The sequence below is a fragment of the Lepus europaeus genome, chromosome 10 (genome assembly GCF_033115175.1).
Source record: "Lepus europaeus isolate LE1 chromosome 10, mLepTim1.pri, whole genome shotgun sequence".
In the NCBI taxonomy this organism is placed as follows: Eukaryota; Metazoa; Chordata; class Mammalia; order Lagomorpha; family Leporidae; genus Lepus; species Lepus europaeus.
In genome coordinates, this window is record NC_084836.1 from 9,186,127 (window position 1) to 9,207,404 (window position 21,278).

Below are 21,278 nucleotides of genomic sequence, written 5' to 3' on the forward strand. Positions count from 1 at the left end.
GGCTCTGCACTGGGGAGCCACAGTCTTTCCCCTGCTCCTTTGCAGCCGTGGGGGGCTGGACTCCCAAGGCTGGACTCAGGGCTGCGGATGGGGGTGGTGGCCGGGGAAGGCGGGTTTCCCGAGTGTGAGGGTGTGAGCGCTAGTCCTCAGGGGGCCCCCCTCAGAGCCCCAGCTCCTGCCGGCTTCCGGCCAGGGCTGCTCAGCAGGAATGAAACAGACCAAACAGACCAACACGTGCGTCAGGGCAGTTTGCACATCCTTGTTTCACAGCCGCTTGGCCTCCGCCCGGCCTGCCCACCGCGCCAGCGCTCGGGGTCAGGGCAGCGCCCCGTGCAGCCGCCCCACCTCCACGAAGGCCTCCACGCAGCGGTCAATGTCCTCCTCGCTGTGCACGGCTGAGATCTGCACCCGGATCCGGGCCTTGCCCTTGGGGACCACAGGGTAGCTGAACCCGATGACAAAGATGCCTGGGAGGGGAGAGAGCAAGGGCACATGGGAGCCAGGGGGGCTGGGGGGAGCGACACGCTGCCCCTACTTTCCTGAGGCCTGCAGAGGGCCAGGGAGCTGCCCTGGGCTTCCTCGTGGCTTGGGGCTGACAATCTTGGGGACACGCTCGGTGTGAGAGGTGGTGGCGGGGGGGGGGTGTGCAGTCTAACGGTCCCCCCCCACACTTTAGCCCCACCAGCAGTCCTGGTCCCAGCCCCTCACCTCTCTCCAGCATGTCATCGGCCATGCGAGAGGCCAGCCGGGCATCACCCAGCATCACAGGGCAGATGGGGTGGCTGGCTCCTGAGACGGTGAAGCCGGCAGCCTGCATCTTGCTGCGGAACCTGGGGACACAAGCTGTGTCAGGCAGCTGGGGCAGGGAGAGGGTGCGCCTGTTCCCGACAGGAAGCGGCAAGAGGGACGGACGGACAGAGAGACAGACTCTCAGAGGCAGCCGGGGAGCCAGGCAGAACCGGAAGGCAGCGGGAAGATGGACAAGGGGGAAGACACAGGACACAGGAGGAGACGGGGCCGCAGAACCAGCAGGCTCCCGGCTCGGCGCCCACCCGGCTGGCCTCATCCCCGCCGGGAGCCACACCGCTGGGTCTTGGCAGCCATCGACTGGACGATGGCGCTGCTGTCCATGAGCAAGTCCAAGGCCTTGGAGGCACAGCCGACGACAGCAGGGGGCAGGCTGTTGGAGAAGAGGTAGGGCCGTGCGCGCTGCCGCAGCAGGGACACCAGCGGCCCGGGTCCTGTCGTGTAGCCCCCTGAGAACAAGAGAAAGGCAGCGAGGGCTTGGTCAGCAGCCGGAGGCTGGCCCAAGCCCCGCCGGAGGGTACGGCCGATGCTGCCCTCTTCCCTGCAGCCTCCCCGAGAGCCTGCAGGTACCTGCTGCTCCGCCCAGCGCCTTCCCCAGCGTGGAGTTGATGATGGTGACCTGGTCCATCACGCCCAGCAGCTCATCTGTGCCCCTGCAAAGGAGGCCACCGCTGCTGCCACTGATTGTCCACCGGCCTCAGGAGCCACCCCCCCACCCCCGGCTGCAGGTGCCACGTTCTCCCACCGTCCTGTGGGCCCCAGGAAGCCCGTGGCGTGGCATTCGTCCACGAAGACCAGGGCGCCGTATCGAGAGGCGAGGTGGCAGATCTCCTGCAGGGGCGCGATGTCGCCATCCATGGAGAAGGCCCCGTCCGTGGCCACTAGGCGCAGCCGATGCTTCTGTAGGGGAGGTGTGAGCAGGTGGCAGGTGGTGGCCCTGCCCTTCGGGCTGCCAGGGGCTCTGACACCCCCCCTGCCCAGCGCCCAGCACAGAGGTGGGCACACAGGCTCCACCACACTGGAGCCCTCCTCTGTTCCTCTCTGAGCCGTCCTCTCCTCTCCAGGGGCCGTCTGGATGGACACTTAGCCCTGGGCAAGGAGGAAGTCTCACCGTCTTGTGTAAGGTCCCAGAGGGCAGGCTGGGGCTAGGTCCAGCTGCACCCCCACCCACGTGCACCTAGAGGGCACTCGCCAAACTCAAGACAGCACAGAGCAAAGGGACACAGCCCTGGTTCTGGGTTCTGGGTTCTGGTCTTTGGGGCCTCAAACTCAGGCTGCGGTGCAGTCGGCTTCTGCATGCCTCACTTCCTCCACCAGGGGGAGCCTGAGGGAGGGCCCAGCCCCACCTGGGCCTCCTGCAGTTTGGCCTCCAGGTCGGCCATGTCCAGGTGGCGATAGCGGTACTTGTGGGCCTTGCACAGGCGGATGCCATCAATGATGGAGGCGTGGTTCAGCTCGTCCGACAGGACCGCGTCCTCAGGGGTCAGCAGCGCCTGGAGGGAAGCGGTCAGGGCTGTGCGATCATCCAAACACCACGGGTCTCCTTCCTCTGGAGTCCCCAAGTCAAAATCCCACTGCCGGCCGGGGTGGTCCTCTGGGCAGGGAGGCGAGGTGGCCTCTGCCTCGGGCTGGGTCCGCAGGGTCCCAGTACTGGCCATAAGGAGGACAGGTGACCACAGGCTTGGGGAGTCACACGCCCCGGCCTTCCAGCTGACGGAAAGGACCCCTCAAGTGCTCCGGAAGCTGAGCTCCCTGCAAGCCCCAGGATTCCTCCTGGAGCACCCGCCTGGCCCAACCTTGACCTCCACAGGAAACGGGCCCTGGAGCCTCTGGACACGGCACCCGCATCCTGCCAGGTCCTCCCGGCTGCCCCCTCCCCCGCAGCCTCCACGCACCTCAAAGAGGCCGGCGTTGGCATCAAAGCAGCTGGGGTAGAGGATGGCGTCTTCCCGCTGGTGGAAGCGGGCTAGCTTTGCTTCCAGGTTCTTGTGGATGCTCTGGAGGAGGTGAGACGGGGTGGGGTGTTCATGCCCACGTGGGACACGTCCTGCGGGCACAAATGCACCGAAGCCAGAGCCGGCGGGAGTGGGGCAGCCGGCGCGCAGGGAGGCGCCGGGGACTCGCTAGCTCCCCCTCCTGGTGGATCTCTGCTTCGTCGTGGAGGTGCCCGTGCAGTGATGGGCAGGGTGGGGAAGGATGCGGTCTTCCCGGGAATGTGGACTACAGAAGCATGGCTGCTTCACGGGGGCCTCAGTCTTAGATTCGAGAGGGTCCTGCTGGAGCGCCCGGGTGGGGTCAGGCGCCCTGCCTCTGCCACGCATTTCACCCTCTGTCTGAGAGGACAGCGCGAGACCCACGGGGCTCAGGGGCATGGACTCTTGAGCCCGGCCTCCCAGCTTCGGGCTGTGGGGTCGACTGCCCTCTCCGGGCCTCCTCCATGTACCCAGTAACAGCGATGAGAATCGCACCTATAGTCGTAGCAGGCAAAGCCGCTGCCTGCGGCTCCAGCAGCCCGTATGGGACAGGTTCAGGTCCTGGCTGCTCCACTTCCCATCCAGCTCTCTGGGAAAGCAGTGGAACATGGCCCAAGTGCCTGGGCCCCTGCACCCGTGTGGGAGACCCGGAAGAAGCTCCCAGCTGCTGGCTTGGGCTTGGCCCAGCCCTGGCTATTGTGCCCATCTGGAAGACCTCTCCCTGCCTCTCCACCTATCACGTAGGATTGTTGAGGATTAGTAAGTTAATGAAGGCAGAGAAACAGAGAGCGACATCTGACATCCATGGTTTCACTCCACAAACGTCCGCAATGGCCAAGGCTGGGCCAGACCAAAGCCAGGAGCCCAGAACTTACTCTGGCTGTCCCACATGGGTGTTGGGGACCCAAGTCCTTGAGGCTCCCACGGCGTGCATCAGCAGAAAGCTGGGATGGGAAGCAGACCCAGGACCCACCCAGGCCCTCTGATAGGGGATGGGGGTCTTAATGCCTGCCCCAATACCCATAATGCTCCTAAAAGAGTACTCGGCACATAGCAAGTATTACAGGAGTCTGGTGTTTTACTTACAGAAATCACTTTGCAACATTTAGGAAATAAGTAGCAACACCTATGGAGAGCTCCCCAGGCCCTATCGGAGCGTTTTTTTACAGGTATTAATTCATAATCTGTAATGCTCCCAATGAGGGTGCTGAGATACACGGGGTTAAGGCGCTCGCCCACAGCGACAGAGCCAGTGCCCAGGAGCGTGGGAACCGAGCCCCGGTGCGACAGCTCCGGAACCTTCCACCTCAATCCCGCCTCAAGAGAGACAGATGCCAGGAAGCCCGTTTCGCAGGTGGGATTTCAGACGCTCAGAAAGGCAGTTTCTGGCTCAAGGCTTTTCAGCCAGAGAGGCCAGCGCTCAGCCTCTGTACGGGGCAGCTTTGGGGCTAACAGAGAGCCCGGGGCGGGGGGGACAAGCTGAGCTGGTTACACCTGTCTGCGGGAAGCAGGCAGCTGGGGTCGTGCCTGGACCCCCACCCCAGGTACCTGTGTCCCACAGATGAAGCGCACAGAGCTCAGGCCAGCTCCAAACTCCTGCAGCGCCTGCAGGCCGGCCTGGATCACCTCGGGGTGGCTGCTCAGGCCCAGGTAGTTGTTGGCACAGAAGTTGAGGATCCCTGAGGTGGAGGAGAGAGGGCTGCAGCAGCCTGCGTGAGGACCACGCCAGGCCCCGGGGACACAGCAATCTGGATTTATCCCCGAGGAGGCAGCAACACACAGTGGGATCCATTCCGGGCCAGGGACCGGGCCAGGGACCGGGGACGACAGGTGCAGGAGCGCGAGAGTGGGGAAAGGGTGGGCTCTGGGTGCCGTCCCCCGAGGACTCTGGATCGTTCTCCCCGAGCAGGAAGCCAGCCCTGTCCTCCTGTCCCTGACACCACTGCTTCTCCCAGACCCCAGGAGGGGACCTGGCTGCCTGGTACCGAGCCCCATCCCCCAGGGGGTGCTGCCTCTCCTAGGAAGCCCCGGGAGGGCCTCACTAACATGCTGAGGCCCCGAAGGCTCCCACAGCCTGGGACAGGCACAACCAGTCTGCTAAGGCCCAAGCTCCCACGGCACAGCTGCGCACACGAGTGCCAAGGACACCATGCCTGCTTCCTGGGTGGCAGGCGGCCTTGTGGGCCGTTGATAAGCAGCACCCAGCCGGGGCCTGGCACAAGAAAGCCGGGTGCTGACCGCTGGGAAGAAGCAGGGAGCCCTGGGGGAGCCGCTTCCTCCTGGGATTTCCGCAGCGGCCCTGAAACCCTGCCGCCTGTCACTGTGGCCGGGAACCTGGCAGCCCGGGCTTGCACGTCTGAGTCCCAGCCCCTTCCTTGGCCCTCCTCCGTCCAGAGCAGGCGTCCCTGTGGCAGCACCTGCGGGCTTCCCGGAGGCCGGAGGCGGCACGGTGGGGGCCAGCTGGTGTCTCTCGCACGTTCTTGCAAAACTGGGTGTCACGCCAGTCCTGCCTCTGCGCCCAAAAGGGCAAATCACCTCCCTCTATCGAACAGGTTTAACCAGGTTAAGTAAATCCTGGGAGGTCCTTATTAGTGCGCGCTCGCGAGACAGGACGGGGCCAGGAACTGGGAAGGCAGGTGCCACCCCCTCCCCAGCCTGCCCCCAAGACCTCCACCGCGGAGCCGGCCCCGAAGCTCCTGGAGCTGCCGGCCGGGTCCTCCGGCTCCCGGGAGGCGCGGTTACCTCCGGAGACGCCGTCCACGTGGATGTGCGGCCCCTGCCGCGAGGTGATGACCCGCTCGCTCTTCCAGGTGCCGGCCCCGCGGATCCCCTCCAGCTCCCCCTCCAGGATCCCGCGCAGCTGGGCCAGCGCGGAGTGCGCGCGCCGGCCGCCGGCGGCCCCGGAGAGCGCCCCGCGCCACGCGCCGCAGGCCCACATCGTCCCCACGTCGCCGCCGCCGTCGCGTGATGCGTGGGGGCCGGGCCCTGGCGGCCAATGGGAGGGAGGGGCGGCCAAGGGGCGGGGCGGAGGCGGACCGAGCTGTAAGGAGACTGGGGGGAGGGGAGGGCCCAGCCTAGTAGCCCCCCGCCCCGCCCCAGGCCCCTCCCCCGGCGCCCCGGGCAGAGCGCTGCAGCTGGCCCTGGCCGGCCTGCGCCAACCCTGGGGTCGCCCCCACCCCGCTTCCAGGTGCGCCGGCCCAGCCGCCCCAAATCTCCTCGTATTCAAAATAAAAGAAGATACACCGCTCAGGTTTTCTTTTTCAATTTTATTTTAAAGTTTTAAAATTACAAAGACAGCAAAATTTTCCCGGCACGAATAACACTTGTTTAAAAAAAAAAAGGTGGTTGGGGGAGGGGGCCGCGCAGGTGCGCGGTGTTCCTGTTTTAGTCAAGTAGGAGGAGGGGTCTGCACATTTTCTCCCGGCTCCGACCGACAGCCGCGCACACAGACGCGCGCGCACCGCGCGGCCGAGGGCGGCGTGGCCGGCGGTCCACGCCCCCCGCGACGACTTAGGGGGCGCGCCAAGTGCCAAGTCCGAGGGTGAACTCCGCGGCGGCGGCGGGGCTGCAGCCCCAGGAGAGGAGAAGGCAGGGGAGAAGCGAAGTCCTCCCGGCGCGCGGGGAGTTTCAGCCGGGCACTCCGAGGCACCTGGGTGCGCGCACCCGCAGGCGCCCTCGCCGGAGCCACAGCACGGCCCCGGGCTGGTCCCAGTGTCCCCCGAGCCCCTCCCCGGCCGAGACGACGGGGAGCCCGCAGGTGCACGCCCGGGGTCCTCCTCCTCCTCCTCCCGGCGGTGCGCCGCCGCCCCGTCCTCCAGGCCAAAGGTTCCCCACTCCGCACAGGAGCCCCCGCCCGCCGGCTCCGCAGGCCTCGCCCGCCCCGCCCCACCCCTGCCCCAGCCGACGAAGCCACATCCTAGTGCAGTCCCGCAGCACGGGGCAAGCCCGCACGGGAACGGGAATCCGAGTCAGGGGCGCGGCGCGAGCGCCAGGATCGCCAGGAGGCGGGGAGAGCGCCCCGCTCACTTCTTCTTGCCCGCCCTCCTGGCGCTGGCCTTGGCCTTGGCCTTGACCGGCTTGGCCTTCTTGGGTTTGGAGGCCTTGACCGGCTTGGCCCGCACGGCCCTGGGCTTTTTGGCTTTCTTGGGCGTGGCAGCCGGCTGCTTCTTGGCTTTCTTGGCCGGGGCAGCCCGGGGCTTCTTGCGGGGGGCCTTGGGGGGCGCCTTCTTGGGCTTGGGCGCCTTCCTCGGCGCGGCCGCCTTCTTGACCGCCTTCTTGGCCTCCTTCCTGAAGGCCACTGCCCTCCCGGGCTCGTCGCCCTTGGCCAGCCGGAAGGAGCCCGAGGCACCGACCCCCTTGGTCTGCTGGAGGGCGCCGGCGGTGACCAGGCGCCGGATGGCCAGCTTGACCTGCGAGTCGGCGTTCTCGCCCACCGAGTAGTGGCTCTTGATGTATTTCTGGATGGACTGGCGCGAGGAGCCGGCGCGGTTCTTCTCGGCCTGGATGGCAGCCACGATCATGTCCGAGTACTTGGGGTGGTCGGCGGACTTCTTGGAGGCCGCCTTGGCCCGCTTGGGCTTGGCCGCCGTGGAGTTGTCGCTCATGCTGGCCGGCCGCGTCCTCCCGTGGGAGCTGCTCGCGGGCCCCTGGCGGCGCGGCCACGCCGGGGTGGCGGCAGGGCTGGCTGGGCCGGGCTGCGGCTCGCTCCCCGCGCGCCCGCCTGCCTCCGCCTCCCGTGCCTCCCTTTTTCCCAGCTCCGCGTCTGGCGCTCGGGCGGCGCATCCGGGTATTTAGCGGCGGCGGGCGGACCGCGGTGAGGACAGGGCTGCTGGCTGCCTGCTCCCGGCCCGGAATGGCGCCGCGCCGCCGCCATCTGTGTTTCTTCCGCCCAGCAAATCCGAGCTTTTCCCCCGGCCCGGGCCTTCCGGCTCCCCGCCACCGCCCGGGGCCGCTGCCTCGCTCCCCGGGCTTCCCCGCTGGGCGGCTCTCCGGCCCGGCTGCCGGCCCCTGCGCCCGCCACGCGCCCCAAACGGCGCCGAGGACCGCGGGCGCGCCGGCACATTTCCCCTTCGCCGGGGGCTGGCTCTGCGGGGTCGCGGAGCTTCGCTGCGGGAAAGTCCCCGTAGGAAAGCTCCCCCCTGGGGCTGCCGGGGGCCCGGCTCTCGGCTCGCTGCGGGGTCCCCCGGCCCGGTGGGGCGGCTGGAAAGCGACCCCAACTAACACACGCCGCCCCGAGCTGGGCGACTCCCAGCCGGGCCGAGCCGGGACCGGGGGAGGGGTCGCTCCCCCGGGGTCCGCTCGCCTCTTCGGGGTCACCCCGCCACCGGGCCCTCCTCACCCCTGCCCTCTCTCTGTCCACGGGGGTCCCCAAGGGAAGTTTTCCCTGGCAGAGTTGCAAACGCACTTCCAAACTTTGTCCCTTCCCCCTCCGCCGTCACCCCTGGCCCCAGCGCGACCCCAGCGAGGACCCCTCCTGAGCCCCCAGTGCTGCCCGGGTCCCCTGAGAGGGGAAGAGGGGCCTCCGGGTGGCCGCCTCCCCTCAGACACCCACATATGTCCTAGCGGAGTTCACTCGTATGCCTTCCTCAGCCTGACAGTTTTGGGGTCTCAGCTCGCTGTCCCCCCACCCGAGGCCCAGCCTGGGGGGTCCAGCCCCCTCCCAAGGCCTTTGAGAGTAGAGGTAGGGGTGGGGCTGCCCCAGAGCTCCCGCCACAGGTAATCCTGGGCCCCCGTGGGATGGGAATTCCTGAATGCTTGGGGGACTTGGGAAAGGGGGCGCTGAGGGGCGAGGTGGGGGTGTCACCTTCCTTGGGTTGGGATTAATCCTTGCAGAGTGTGCAGTCGTTCCCGGAGCCGTGGCCCGGACCACCGCCATGTTGCTGGGGAGACGCACCGTCTTTGTTAAAATGCGTGAGGCTCGGCAGGTATACAGGGGGCGACCAGGGGCGCCACTGCCTGCAGGGAGCCCCAGGGTTCCGACGGACTTGAAGAGGTCCAGAGGCCGGCGGAAGGGACTCAGAGGCCCTGGGCCCCTTGGGCTGTGGCGGACCCCCTACTCACGTGCAGGGACCCACTTGGCAGCGCCCCGGGATGCCTGCTGCCTGGGTCCCCTCCCACAACCACTGCCTGTACCCCGAGGAGAGTGGTCACGGTAGCCCTGGGGTGGGGAGCTGGCCAGAACCCTGAAGGCCTGTGTGTGCTGTGTGCTGGCACAGGAGCCGGGATAGGAGGGGACAGGGCTTGGAGGGGTTTGATGGGGGGAGGGGTCCTGCTGGACCGGGGAGTCCCTGAGGCTGAAGCAAACTGATGAGTCCCCCCACCCACCCACACCCACCCGGTGGGCGGATTAATCCAAGTGATGGGGGGGGGGGGCCCACGACTTCTGCCCAGGCCGGCGGGGAGGGAGAGGGTCACAAGCCAGGTTAGTTCAGAAGGTCGAGGCCCCCGTTTGGGTAATGTCTGTCAGCTACCCCAGGTGTCGGGATTCGGAAACATCCCTGCAGGGTTGCTTTGCTTATAATCAGAGACAGTCCTGGCTCCCAAAAAGCGGCGGGCGGGGGAGGACGCACCCCAGGAACCAGCCCAGAGACGTCACCTCCCCCACCCAGCCCCCGCTAAGGCGGCGAGGCTGCAGGATTCGGTTCTCTGCCGGCGTGCGGGCCCTCTCCACAAAGCGCTCGCTGCCCAGCACCCCGCCCGGCTTTGCCACGGAGGCGGCGGGCTTGGGAGGAGGGACGGGGGCGGGGCCCTGGGAGCCCCCCGCCTCCTGCGACCCCCGCCGGCATCTCGCGGTGCTGCTGTCACATCCCGCATCCCCGCCCTGCCCAGCGCCCCGCAGGGTCTTTCCCTGGACTGAAGTCAGGAGCGGGGGAAGGGTCGCCCCCTCCCCCGGCTCGGTGGACTGCAAGGGGAGGGGTTTCCCCGCAAGCTGCGCAGTCCGAGCCTCCAGCTTCGCGTGGCCTCGTCTCGCGCTCCTTGCGGGGCTGGGGGCTTCTGCTCCGGCCGGGCCGACCCTCGCCCCCCCGCACCCGTGCTCCTGCCTGGCTGAACTCCCGCCGCTCGCTACGCCCGAGGCCCTTTAAAAGCCCGGCAGCCGCGGGGCGCGGGCAGCTGCTCCTGGGAAATGTAGTCCCGGCCCGCGACCCTCCTGGGCTCGGGCGCCTCTGCCCTGGCCTCCCCCGGGCGCGGACTACCTCCAGGTTCGTGTGAGTGTGCACTGGCATCCTGCGTGGGAAACCCTAAATCCGTGTGGTTTTTTAAGATTTATTTTATTTATAAGTCAGAATTACAGACAGATGGAGAGAGATCTTCCATCCCCTGGTTCACTTCCCCAATGGCCACAAAGGCCAAGAATGGACCGATCCGAAGCCAGGAGCTTCTTCCAGGTCTCCCACACGGGTGCAGGGGCCTGAGCACTTGGGCCGTCTGCTGCTGCCCTCCCAGGTGCCTTCGCAGGGAGCTGGATGGGAAGTGGAGCAGCCGGGACTCGAAACAGCGTTCATATGGGATGCTGGCACTTCAGATGGCACTGGGCCGCAGTGCTGGCCCGACACCGTGGTCGTCATTCTGGATGTGTGTGTGCCAGCGTTTATTGATCCCTGGACACCTAACGGCTGCACGTTAGGGGCCGGAGGCCCAGAGAGGCCTCACGACCCCAGGAGGGCTGACAGTATCAAGCCCTTTCCACGGCCCCACCTGGGTCCTGGGACGCCCTGGGCAGGTGCCATGGGGTGGGCACTGGGACATATCGTGAACGGCACCGACAGGAGAGCTTTGCCATTGTGGAGCATTCTGGCACAGCAGGTTAAGCCACCACTATGACACCGGCCTCCCATGTCGGAGTGCTAGTTCGAGGCCTCACTGCTCCGCTTCGGATCTGGCTCTCTGCTATGGCCCGGGAAAGCAGAGGAAGATGCCCCAACTGCTTGGGCCCCTGCACCCACGTGGGAGACGCGGGTGGAGTTCCTGGCTCCTGGCTTTGGCCTGGCCCAGCCCTGGCTACGTTTTTAGGGAGTGAACCAGCAGATGTAAGATCGATCTCTCTCACTGTCACTCAAGTTAAATAAATTAATTAATCTGTCACATACACAATTATGGCGCAACATTAGGTAGCAAGTGAGTTTACACTCGGCACGAGAAGAGAACGCACAGCGGCTGTGATAGGTCCTGTCGTGTGGTCAGGGGAGCGAAGGCCGCTCGTCGGCTGCCCTCGAGGTGGCAGAGCAGTGTCCAGGTGGCCCAGGGTGGTCCCGAGGATCCTTAAATGGGGAAGGGGCAGACTGGAGGGTGGGCGCCAGAGAGGCACTGCAAGCCGGGCCCGGGCCACTCCCGCTGGGCGCCCAGGACTGGGGGGTGGGGTGGGGGGGTGGGGGGTAGCCTCTGGAAGCCGGAAGAGCCGTAGCGGGGATTCTCCCCCGGAAGCTCCGGACGGAACACAGCCCTGCGGACTGGGCAGTCTCAGAGCCGCCGGGCAGTCACGGCCTCCACGTGGCCACCTCTTCCAGCAGCCGCGGGGAGCGATCCAGTGCTTTCCCTGCGTGTTTGTTTCCGGGTTCCTGCTGTGCCTTTTGACTTGGCGTGGGGCGAGCCGTGCATGTGCATGGTGTCAGTCTGCCAGGGAGCACCATCTGCCTGTCACAGTGCCCCCACCCCCACTGCAGGGTCCCCCCAAGTAGGGGCCAACTTGAGGATCCAAGTCCTGGACGAAGGTGGCCGTGGCACCCTCGCGGGGACCCGGCTGGAGTTCCAGGCTCCTGACTTCAGCCTGGCCCAGCCCCAGGGAGAGTGAACCAGTGGATGGAAGTACGCATGCCCTCTCTCCTCCCTCTCTCCGTCACTCTGCCCGTCAAATAAGTCTTCAAAAAGAGCAAGTAGTGGCATTGGGGTGGCAAGCATTGGGGTGGAAGAAATAGACAAAGGTCCAGCCACTGTGCAGTCCCCAAATGCCCCCCGATGGCTGGGGTCCGCGCTGACCTGGGGCTGAAGCCAGGAGCCAGAACATAATCCAGGTCTCCCTCGTGGGTGGCGGGAGCCCAAGCGCCTCTGCTGGCTCCCAGAATCTGTGTTAGCAGGAAGCTGAAGTCAGGGACCGGAGCCAGGAGTTGAACCCTGGTCCTCTGGTTTGGGAGGTGAGTGTCTTCACTAAGCTAAATGCACGCTCTGAGCTGGGGGGGATATTGAGGCCGCCAGGTCCCCAGGACTTGCTAAAGCGTGGCTGGCGGGTGGGCGAGGGGCCGAGGCAGATGGCTGGTCCCGAGGCGGCGCTGGCCGGGTCTGACCGCGGGCACCCTTGGGGGAGCGACCTGTCACCTGTGTCTCCCAATTTAGGAAACAGTCACAACCCCGCGTGGATTGAGACCGAAATGAACTCACTTCCCTGCACTGTCATTGTCTTTGACAGACAGGGCAGGAACTCTTGTGCAGCTCTCAAACCCGCTCCTTCCTCAGCCTGGGAGGGAGGGGGGCAAACGTGGGGCCGGCCCGGGGCGTCCCAGCAGGGGAGAGACTCGGTCCCCTGCCTCCCTGTGCGGGGCCTGGGGGCCAGCTGCTGGATGCCCTGTTGGGGTGGGCAAGGAAGCCACGCAGGTCCCAGGAGAGAACTCACTCTGGGGCAGGGGCTGCGGACGGGAGACCCAGGCTAGGGGCCAGCGCTGTGTGTGGCTTGGGCCGGGGCCGGAAGCCCTGTGGGACGCTCCACTCTGGCAGCAGCATTCCCACGGCGGGGAGCCGGGCAGAGGTCGGGGCGGGACGTGTGAGGGTCCCGCGGCGGGCGCCACTGGACCTGCCTCCTTCCAGCCAGCCCTGTGATTCTGAGACAATTCTGGAAAAGACCTCTAGAGGGAGACACTGGGCTTCTTACCGACACATGCAGGAGGGTGCGTGCGTGTGTGTGCGTGTGTGTGCGTGTGTGTGCGTGTGTGTGCACTCCACGCCGTCAGTGAGAAGCAGTCAGGTTACGGCAGGCTTTTATTTTGCACTGTGTGCACTCCACGTGATTTTCATTTTAAAGACAACAACTTGTATTTCCTTTGTGACCCAGCAGCATACACATAACGAAAGGGCGAAATGCAGCCCAGCCTGGGGAGCAGTGGTGCTGCCAGGCTCCGGCCATCACACACAGGACCACCGCGGTCCTCGCACGGGAGGAGGGCTGTGGATCCTCTCCGCACAGGGAGTTCCGGTGCACACGGGAGCAAAGGTGAGCGGCCTTGAACATCGCGAGGCTAACTAGGATTTTTAGAAATGATAATAGTGTTTGCCAGAGTGTTTGTTAAGATAAGCACCACTTCCCCTGCCCACGGGATCTGGCATTTCATCAAAGTGTGTGTGTGCGTGTGTCTGTGTGCGTGTGTCTGTGTGTGTGCTGAAGATTTACTTAATGTATTTGAAAGGCAGTGTCCAGGCTGGCGCTGTGGCACAGCAGGTTAAAGCCCTGGCCTGCAGTGCCGGTATCCCATGTGGGTGCTGGTTCGAGTCCCGGCTGCTCCACTTCTGATCCAGCTCTCTGCTATGGGCTGGGAAAGCAGTAGAAAATGGCTCAAGTACTTGGGCCCCTGCACCTTTGTGGGAGACCCAGAGGAAGCTCCTGGCTTCGGATCAGCTCAGCTCTGGCTGTTGCATTCATTTGGGGAGTGAACCAGGGGATGGAAGACCTCTCTCTCTGGCTCTACCTCTCTCTGTAACTCTGCCTTTCAAATAAATAAAATAAATTCTTAAAAAAAAAAAAAAAAAGAAAGGCAGTGTCAGAGAGAGGGAGAGACAGAGGAAGATCGTCCATCCTCTGCTTCGCTCCCCAGATGGCCTCTACAACCAAGGCTGGGCCAGGCCAAAGTCAGGAGCCAGGAACTCCATCCGGGTTTCCCACATGGGCGCAGGCGCCCAAGCACCTTGTTCAGCTTCTGCTGCTTTCCCAGGCGCATTAGCAGGGAGCTGGATCAGAAGTGGAGCAGCCGGGACTGAACCAACAGCACTCCGATAGGGGGTGCCAGCGTCGCAGGCAGTGGCTTAGTGGACTGTGCCCCGTGCTGGACCCGATCGCTGTGTTTAGATAACGATTTGCCACCGGGCAACCAGGGCCTTAAATTGTTCAGACTCAGCCTGGGTCTGCGATGAGAAAACCACAGGCAAACCCAGGCTGAGGGACACTTGGCGGAGCGCGGGGCAACACGGAAGTCGTGACAGACCCCAGACAGCCGGGACCGCTGCAGACCAAAGGCGACGAGAGACGCTGGCCAACCACACGCAGCACAGGAGCCTGGGCGGATCTCTGATCCGGAAAAGGATGGAGCTCTCCCAGGACTCACCGGGAAGCCCCGGGGGTTTGTGGGGTGTGGTCGCATGTGTGCTTGGGGCTCTTCCTGGGTGTGCAGCCCGGGTTACGGCCATGCAGGCACGAGTCAGCTCACAGGAGAGACGCACACCGAGGGACGGAGAGGGGACACGTGGGATCTGGGACTCACACGACATCGGCACCACCCCTCACTGCCTCCCCATGATGTTAACCCCAACTTAGAGGTGAGGGGACTGAGGCCCAGAGGAGGAGTGGCGTCCCGGGGTCAGCAGGCTGCCCCCCTGCCCACCACTGGAATCACCTCCCGGTGTGCGCTGCCCGTGGGGTGGGAGGAGTGCACGGGCTCCACGCCCCTGCTTACGCGGTGTGACCGTGGGGTGTCCAGCGGGAGGGTTCTGCAGGCGTCCTGGCTCACTCTGCTCCCCCAGCCTGGAGCACCTCCTCCTAGGTCTCCTCATCACGCCTGCATCTCTCGGAAGAGTCAGCAAAGGCTCCGCCTCTGCCAGGCAGCCCTCCCTGGTTCCTCCAGCTGGGTCAGTTGCATCAGCTCCCCCAGGCGTCGCCCTCTTTCCTTCCGCCCTGGGGCAGGGACGGGGTGTGGCCCTTCACATCTGTGTCACCAGGTGCCTGTTACAAGGCCTGGCCAGGACACTCGCGTCACAGGGGAGCGCTGGGGAGAGTTCCCGCAGAGCCAGAACCTGAAGCTGAGCCTGGCTCCAGCCCTGTCCAAACGCGTTTGTTTCGGACCGGGAAACGATTCGATTCGGAATGTGTGGAAGCACCTTTCTTATTTACTTCATTTTCTCTGTGTTTGAAAGCCTCTGATGTCGCCATCTACGAGAGCACCGCTCTGTCCCGGCCGCCCAGCCCCTCCCCGAGGAGGACATGTGGTTCCTGACTCTCAGGGGTCCAGAGTCCCCTCCCACCGGGTGTGCTCCCCGGGGTGCCGCGCGTGTGCGTGCGTGAGTCCTTCTGGGGAGGTTTCCAGCATCAGTAAACACATGCGCTAACCTGGGCAAGCCGTCCTCGGAGTTTCCTTCTTTCACGCAAACCGTGGCGGCACACGCGGTCCTGCACCAAGCTTGGCTGCTTCCCGGGGCATCCACATGCGGGGATTGGCTGTGCTCCGCCCGCCCGTCTGCTAACTCAGGGATGAGGGCTCCTACAGGCCAGGAACGCACCCACATCAGGGGGGTGGGGGGGATGAAGGTGTGAAGGGGGAGGGGGAGGGTGCACGAGGTTGGGGGCTGGGTTGCAGGAGGCGCCCTGCGTGTGGACTGGGCACACCTTGGACCCTGTCTTCCCGAGAACCTGGAGCCCCGGGGTCGCGGCCAGCCCGGCCCCACATGAGGGTCTCTTGGCAGTGCCCCTTGTCCGTGCGGCCAGGACCCGGGGCCGGCACGGCGAGCCCACCACCAGCCGCCTTTGGGCAGCAGCGCCAGCTGCCTGCCCTTGGTGGGGGACACGGTCGCACTGGGGGGCCAGGACCTGGCTCTGGAGATGCCTCAGGGGTCAGCCAGGCTGGGACCCGCTTCTGTACCAGGCTCCTCCGCGTGCACTGGTGCAGCCGTGGAGGGGCGGGGTGGCCACCGTGCTCACAGGGCTGCCAGCCAGGGAGCACAGGAGGCTGAGCCACGGGGTTGGGGGAGCGGGAGCGGGGTGGTCTGGCCTGGGCGTCGAGGAGGCAGGGTGGGGCTCTGGGCAGGGAGCGCCACGTGCGTGAACTCAGGCGCTCTGGGAAGCAAGCGTGGGTGGCAGCCCCTAGCACGTGGCCAGACTGGGGCTGGGGCTGGCGACGTGGCGGGAGCAGCCCCCTGCGGGCACCCTGGAGCGAGCACCCTCCTGTCTTTTCCAGGGCTGTCAGCCGCCCTGCGCCCTGCGGGAAGAAGTTGTTTCCCCATGTCACTAGGGAAACCGAGACGGGGAAAGTGGGGGTGGCTCGGCCACGCCGGCCCCACAGAGATGAAGGGAGACGGGTGTGTGTGTGTGTGTGTGTGTGTGTGTGTGAAATGCTCGTTCCAGGGCCTGGCCGAGGCAGCCTGAGCGAGCAGAAGGCCTGGGCTCTGAGGCTCTGGACGACTGACCTTGGGTGGGTCATGGCCTCGCTCAGAGCCTCAGTTTCCGCCTCTGAAAAGTGGGGAGACAGCAGGACTTCAAAGGGCTGCGCGGCCTCTCAGACGGGGGCCGGCCCCCAAGTCTCTCTGCAGAAGCCGCATCAAAGGGCGCCCCGCCCTCCCTCGCCTCGGCTCCCCCGGGCCCTCGTAAAGCGCAGGTGGGACGCCGCGATGACGGCCTGACTCACAGCCGCAGCCTGGCCCTTGCCTGCCCCGGAAATGCCACCGGCCACTGGCCTTCCCAGAGGGTTTGCTGAGTGACCCGGGCTCCTGCCCTTTGGCGTGGGGCCAGGACCGTGGCCGTGCCCTGCCTGGAGGGTGCCTGGCTCTGTCATCACTGACTTCCAGCTGCTCAGTCAACAAACACTCATCCTCCAGAGACTGGGCTGGGCTGGGCGCCGGGCCGTGAGTGAAGCACGGCTGGTCCCTGGCCTGGGGGGGCCATGCAGAAAGAACATATAGAGGGGGGAGCCGGAGCAGGCATCGACCCCACGTGGGGGATCTGGAGGGCTCCCTGGAGGCGGCAGATGATGATCTGAGTGGGGAGTGGGGAGGGGGGGCGGCACAGAGCAGAGCTGGGGGCTTGGTGCAGTGGAGGCCTGGAACTCGGGGCGGCCGAAGGCGCAGGCAGAGGGGCTCACAGGCCAGGACCCAATCTGGGGACAGGGCAAGGTTTGATGCTGGGGAGCCCATGACGCCTGTCTTGGAAGCTCGTGCTGGGGGTGTGCAGACTGAACGGGAGAAGAAGAACCAGACCTGGACGGTCACGGTCATGGGTCTGGCCAGGTTGTGGTCACGGGGACCAGGACAAGCAGCAGCGTCCAGGAGAGGCCGGAGGTGGCCGGCCAGGGGGTGGGGGCAGGACGAGTCAGGTGGCACCCAGTGGCCAGCTGGGGGCACCCAGGCTGCCAGGTGCCCCCCCAGCTGCTGCGGGCTCCGTGCTAGCGCCATCTGCAGGGGGACGTATTGTGGCACCCCCCACTCCCGGGGGCCTGCTGGTGGACATCCCACCCTGCAGACAGGAAGTCCCGGGCGGCCCCGACAGGTGACAGCTGGGAGGCTCAGCATTCTCACAGCTGTGGGGCTGGGGGCAGGGGCAGCCCGCTGGCTCCCGAGGGTCCTAAGAAGGCAACAGCTCCTGTCCACGGAAGGCCTGCATTACGGGCTCTGTGCCATGCACGTGAGACCCATCATTCATTCAAGCCTCACCACGCCCCGTGACGGTGCCAGGTCACGGTAACAATGGCTCACATGTGTGTCGCCCCAGCTGGGGGCCAGGCTTCTCCGCGATTTGCATGATGGATCATTTTTAAATGTTGGCCCCGCGTCCGCATCGCGGGTGCTACTGACCCCAGTTACAGAAGAGGAAACGGAGGCACAGAGGGTTATGTAACTGCCCCGAGGTTGCAGAGCCGGGGGCGGGGGGCTGCTTGCCCCCTGCACCTGAGGTCTTCCCGCCTTTTTGGTTTATTTCCGGTGGAGGGGGTGGCCAGGATCAGAGCAGGGGCAGGGTTGTGAACGTGGAAGGGAGGCTGGGGTCACCTTCCCAGAACCCTGGACACAGCGTGGGTGGGTCTCTGGGCCTTAGAAAAGGGTGGACAGTGAGGCCGGCTCTCTCCTTGGTGACACAAGAGGGCTGAGGGCAAGGAGGTCCGAGAGGGCATGGCAAGAGATGGGATGGGTGGGGACTGGTGCTGTGGCTGCCTGCAGGTCCGGCATCCCGTATGAGTGCCGATTCGAGTCCCGGCTGCTCCACTTCTGATCCAGCTCTCTGCTATGGCCTGGGAAAGCAGTGGAAGGTGGCCCAGGTCCTTGGGCCCCTGCACCTGCATGGGAGACCTGGAAGAAGCTCCTGGCTCCTGGCTTTGGCTTTGGATCAGCTCAGCTCTGGCCATTGCAGCCATTTGGAGAATGAACCAGCGGATGGAAGACCTCTCTCTCTCTCTCTCTCTCTCTCTCTCTCTCTCTCTCCTCTGCTTCTGCCTCTCTGTGGCTCTGCCTTTCAAATAAATAATTTTTTTTAAAAAAAGAGCTTTTCATTCCTGGGAGATTTTGCTGCTGATATCTTCAATGCACGCTGTCTGAAAAGTTCATTCAAAATATTTGCCTAATCTGATCTGTAGGTAACAGCGTGGAGACCGTTCCCCCGTCCCGCGGCCTCTCCCGGTCGGCAGCTAAGGTTGGGAGGTTTTCTGGACGCCAGGGCTTCGGAGAGCAGACAGCTCTGCAGAGTAAAGAGACTCATGGAGTCTCAGGACAGAGCGGCCGTCGGAAGCTTTCCCTGATTCTAGGGAGCGCTTACCGCAGCGCTTGCGAATCCTGGACTTCACGACTTCTGGACTTCACAGCCACACGTCTTTCTCCGCCAGGGGAGCCCCTAATCAGAACCCCAAGCCTGTCTCAGCTGACTCCGCTCCCATTCCTCATGGATGTAACTTGACGTGGTAGGCGTTCGGGTGCTGGTTCAGATGCCGCTTGGGGCTCCCCCATCCCACATCTGGCTGTCTGGGTTCAAACTGCAGCTCTGCTTCCGATCCTGCTACTGTGCCGCCTGGGAGGCAGCAGGCCACGGCCCACATGATTGGCTCCCTGCCTCGCGCCTGGGAGACCTGGATGGAGTTCTGGCCCCTGGGTTTGGCCTGGCCCTGCCCTGGCTGTTGCAGGTGCTTGGGGAGGGAACCAGCAGGTGGAAGATCTTTCTTTCTCTCTGTCTGCCTTTCAAATAAAATGAGGGGGAAAAAGATATAAGAGGGTACCTTAAAATGTTGATGGAAAATGGAGTAAAAAATAAGTTTATTTTGGTGCAAAACCTTTTGAATTCCATGAATCCAAGAAGTCTTCAAAGAATTCATGAAAAATGCATGGGTTTCAGAAAAACAACTGGAGCAAACTAGCCTGCCCCTTTCTCCACTCCTGCATGGACGTCTGAAGTGCCCTGCCACACCCACGGACACACACGGTCCTTGGCCACTGGTGGAGGAGTGAGTGTGCAGCTACAGGTGTGTGACGCATGCTGGGTGCACACGGTGGTGCAGGGGCACGGGGGGGGGCGGTCTTAGCATCCACAGGGGCGCAGGGCTGGGAGCAGCAGCCAGTGCAGGGGATGGGGGGGCAGTGCAGCCAGGGGCCCAGGGATGGGGTCAGCTCTGGCTGCTCGTCCATGTCAGGTGCGGGCTCCACAGCACAGCAATCAGCTGCCTCCCGGTGCCCAGCGGGGTCTCGGGGCGGCCGACTTCACAGTAGAACTGCAGAGAGAGGCAGAGAGACAGTGTGTGAACTGTGGCTGGGAAAGACACGAACACACCGAAGAATCTCTTGGGCTCCGAGTAAACCAGCGCCAGGAACTGGGATCCGGGGCCCCAGGACACAGTCATTCCCATTCTCTCTCTCTCTCTCTCTCTCTCTTTCTCTCTCTCTCTCTCTTTCTCTTTCTCTCTCTCCTCCACCTTCCAACCTCCTCACAACTCCATCCATTTGGCTTCATTCTAAACACAGGCTTTCTCACATGCCAGATGGCTTCCCAAATCCTGGAAGCCCCAGCTGCCAGCTTGGAGACCACGGAGGGGAGGGAGCCTCCTCCCGTGGCCGAGTCTCCCTCCCAGCAGGGCCTGGGGTCGGGCCTCCTCAGTGATGGTGTGCTCATCCCGCTCTGGCACTGCGGCCAGGGGTGGCCACCCCCAGGGCCGCCGGCAGGTGTGGCATTCTGTGCCCGGCTGCCCCATTAAAATGACATTTTGTAGACAGTTTCTCTACTGAGGAGTAAGCTGGCTGTCACTGGTTCTGCATTTACGCTGGGTAGGATATTGTTCCCCCAGACCTTTTTTTTTTTTTTTTAAAAAAAGATTTATTTATTTATTTGAAAGGCAGAGTTACAGAGAGGCAGAATAGGGGTGGGGAAAGAGAAAGAGAGAGAGTCTTCCATCTGCTGGTTCACTCCCCAGATGGCCGCAACGGCCAGAGCTGAGCCAATCAGAAGCCAGGAGCCAGGAGCTTCTTCTGGGTCTGCACATGGTGCAGGGGCCCAAGCACTTGAGCATCCTCCACTGCTTCTCCATGCCGTTGGCAGGGAGCTGGATCGGAAGTGGAGCAACAGAGAGAGAATTGGCGCCCCATCCAGGACTAGAACCCGGAGTGCCGGCGCCGCAGGCGGAGGATTAGCCTAGTGAGCCACGGTTCTGGCGAGTTTCTTTTTTTTAAAAAGACGTATTTATTTATTTGAAAGGCAGAGCTACAGAGAGAAGGAGAGTCAGGGACACAATCTTCCATCCACTGGTCCACTCCCCAATTGGCCGCAATGACCAGCGCTGCGCTTATCTGAAGCCAGGAGCCGGGAGCTTCCTCTGGGTCTCCCACGCGGGTGCAGGGGCCCAAGGTGTTGGACCATCTTCTGCTGCTTTCCCAGGCCACAGCAGAGGGCTGGATCGGAAGTGAGATGCTGGCACTGCAGGAGGCTGTTGAAGCTGCTGCGCCGGAGCACCGCCCCTCAATAAACTGTTAATTACATTTGGTGAGCTTCTGCGGTACCCTGTGTTTCATTATTTTATCTCACTTAGAGAACTTGCACTTCATTAGTAAGATGGGTTTTTACCTGTGCTTAACGGGAAAGTCTAAACACTCCTCATTCTTGATTTTTTTCGACTTAGGTAATAAAAACACATTGCGAATTCCTGGGATGGTGGTTATTTCCTCCCAGGCTTGAGGAAGGGGACAGCACGGCAGGAAGTGACCGAGAAATCACACCGTCCGGACAAGGCCATCAGGTGCGGGACAGTCGCCTCCCCAGCTGGCCTCCAGGAAGGCCTGGTTGGTGGCTGCAGGCGCCCTCCCGAGAGACTGGGGGACTCCACCGGCCGTGCTGGCCCCTAGCGGGCTCCTCGGGAACTGCAGGGGAAACCGATCCGCCCGGGTCTGGGGGCTTCAGGTGGAGCTGCGGGGTGGGGAGGTGACGACCTGCTTGCTCCGCCTTTTCTCTCTCCCAGGCCCACAGCCCCCAGAGTGCGGGGTTCCACCTCCCGCCGACCCTGAGTTAGAGGGCTCCGTGGTCAGCGGGGGTCCGGCCGCGGGTCCCTGGCCTGCGTGGCCTCTGAGACCCTC

The 21,278-nt window shown here is 64.1% G+C and overlaps 2 protein-coding genes across 2 annotated transcripts; both read right to left on the bottom strand.

Moving 5' to 3' along the window:
• Positions 1-239: 239 nt before the first annotated feature.
• Positions 240-5,729, bottom strand: GCAT (glycine C-acetyltransferase). Its single transcript, XM_062202867.1, has 9 exons — positions 5,523-5,729; positions 4,329-4,459; positions 2,703-2,804; positions 2,154-2,300; positions 1,553-1,707; positions 1,378-1,460; positions 1,085-1,256; positions 709-830; positions 240-467 (listed from the first exon to the last, which is right to left on the bottom strand). The coding sequence occupies exons 1-9, from the start codon at positions 5,716-5,718 to the stop codon at positions 316-318; spliced, it is 1,260 nt and encodes a 419-aa protein (XP_062058851.1). The 5' UTR covers positions 5,719-5,729; the 3' UTR covers positions 240-315.
• Positions 5,730-6,033: 304 nt separating this feature from the next.
• Positions 6,034-7,524, bottom strand: LOC133767535 (histone H1.0). Its single transcript, XM_062201962.1, has one exon. The coding sequence runs from the start codon at positions 7,382-7,384 to the stop codon at positions 6,803-6,805; it is 582 nt and encodes a 193-aa protein (XP_062057946.1). The 5' UTR covers positions 7,385-7,524; the 3' UTR covers positions 6,034-6,802.
• Positions 7,525-21,278: the final 13,754 nt, after the last annotated feature.

Bases quoted from the DNA above. Each gene is read 5' to 3' on its own strand.
- LOC133767535 (XM_062201962.1), bottom strand. From the start codon at position 7,384: ATGAGCGACAACTCCACGGCGGCCAAGCCCAAGCGGGCCAAGGCGGCC.
- GCAT (XM_062202867.1), bottom strand. From the start codon at position 5,718: ATGTGGGCCTGCGGCGCGTGGCGCGGGGCGCTCTCCGGGGCCGCCGGC. The intron at 1,708-2,153 runs GTGGGGCTGGGC...CCTCCCCTACAG, and splicing joins CCAAACTGCAGGAGGCCCAG to AAGCATCGGCTGCGCCTAGT. The intron at 468-708 runs GTGAGGGGCTGG...CTCCCCTCCCAG, and splicing joins CGATGACATGCTGGAGAGAG to GCATCTTTGTCATCGGGTTC.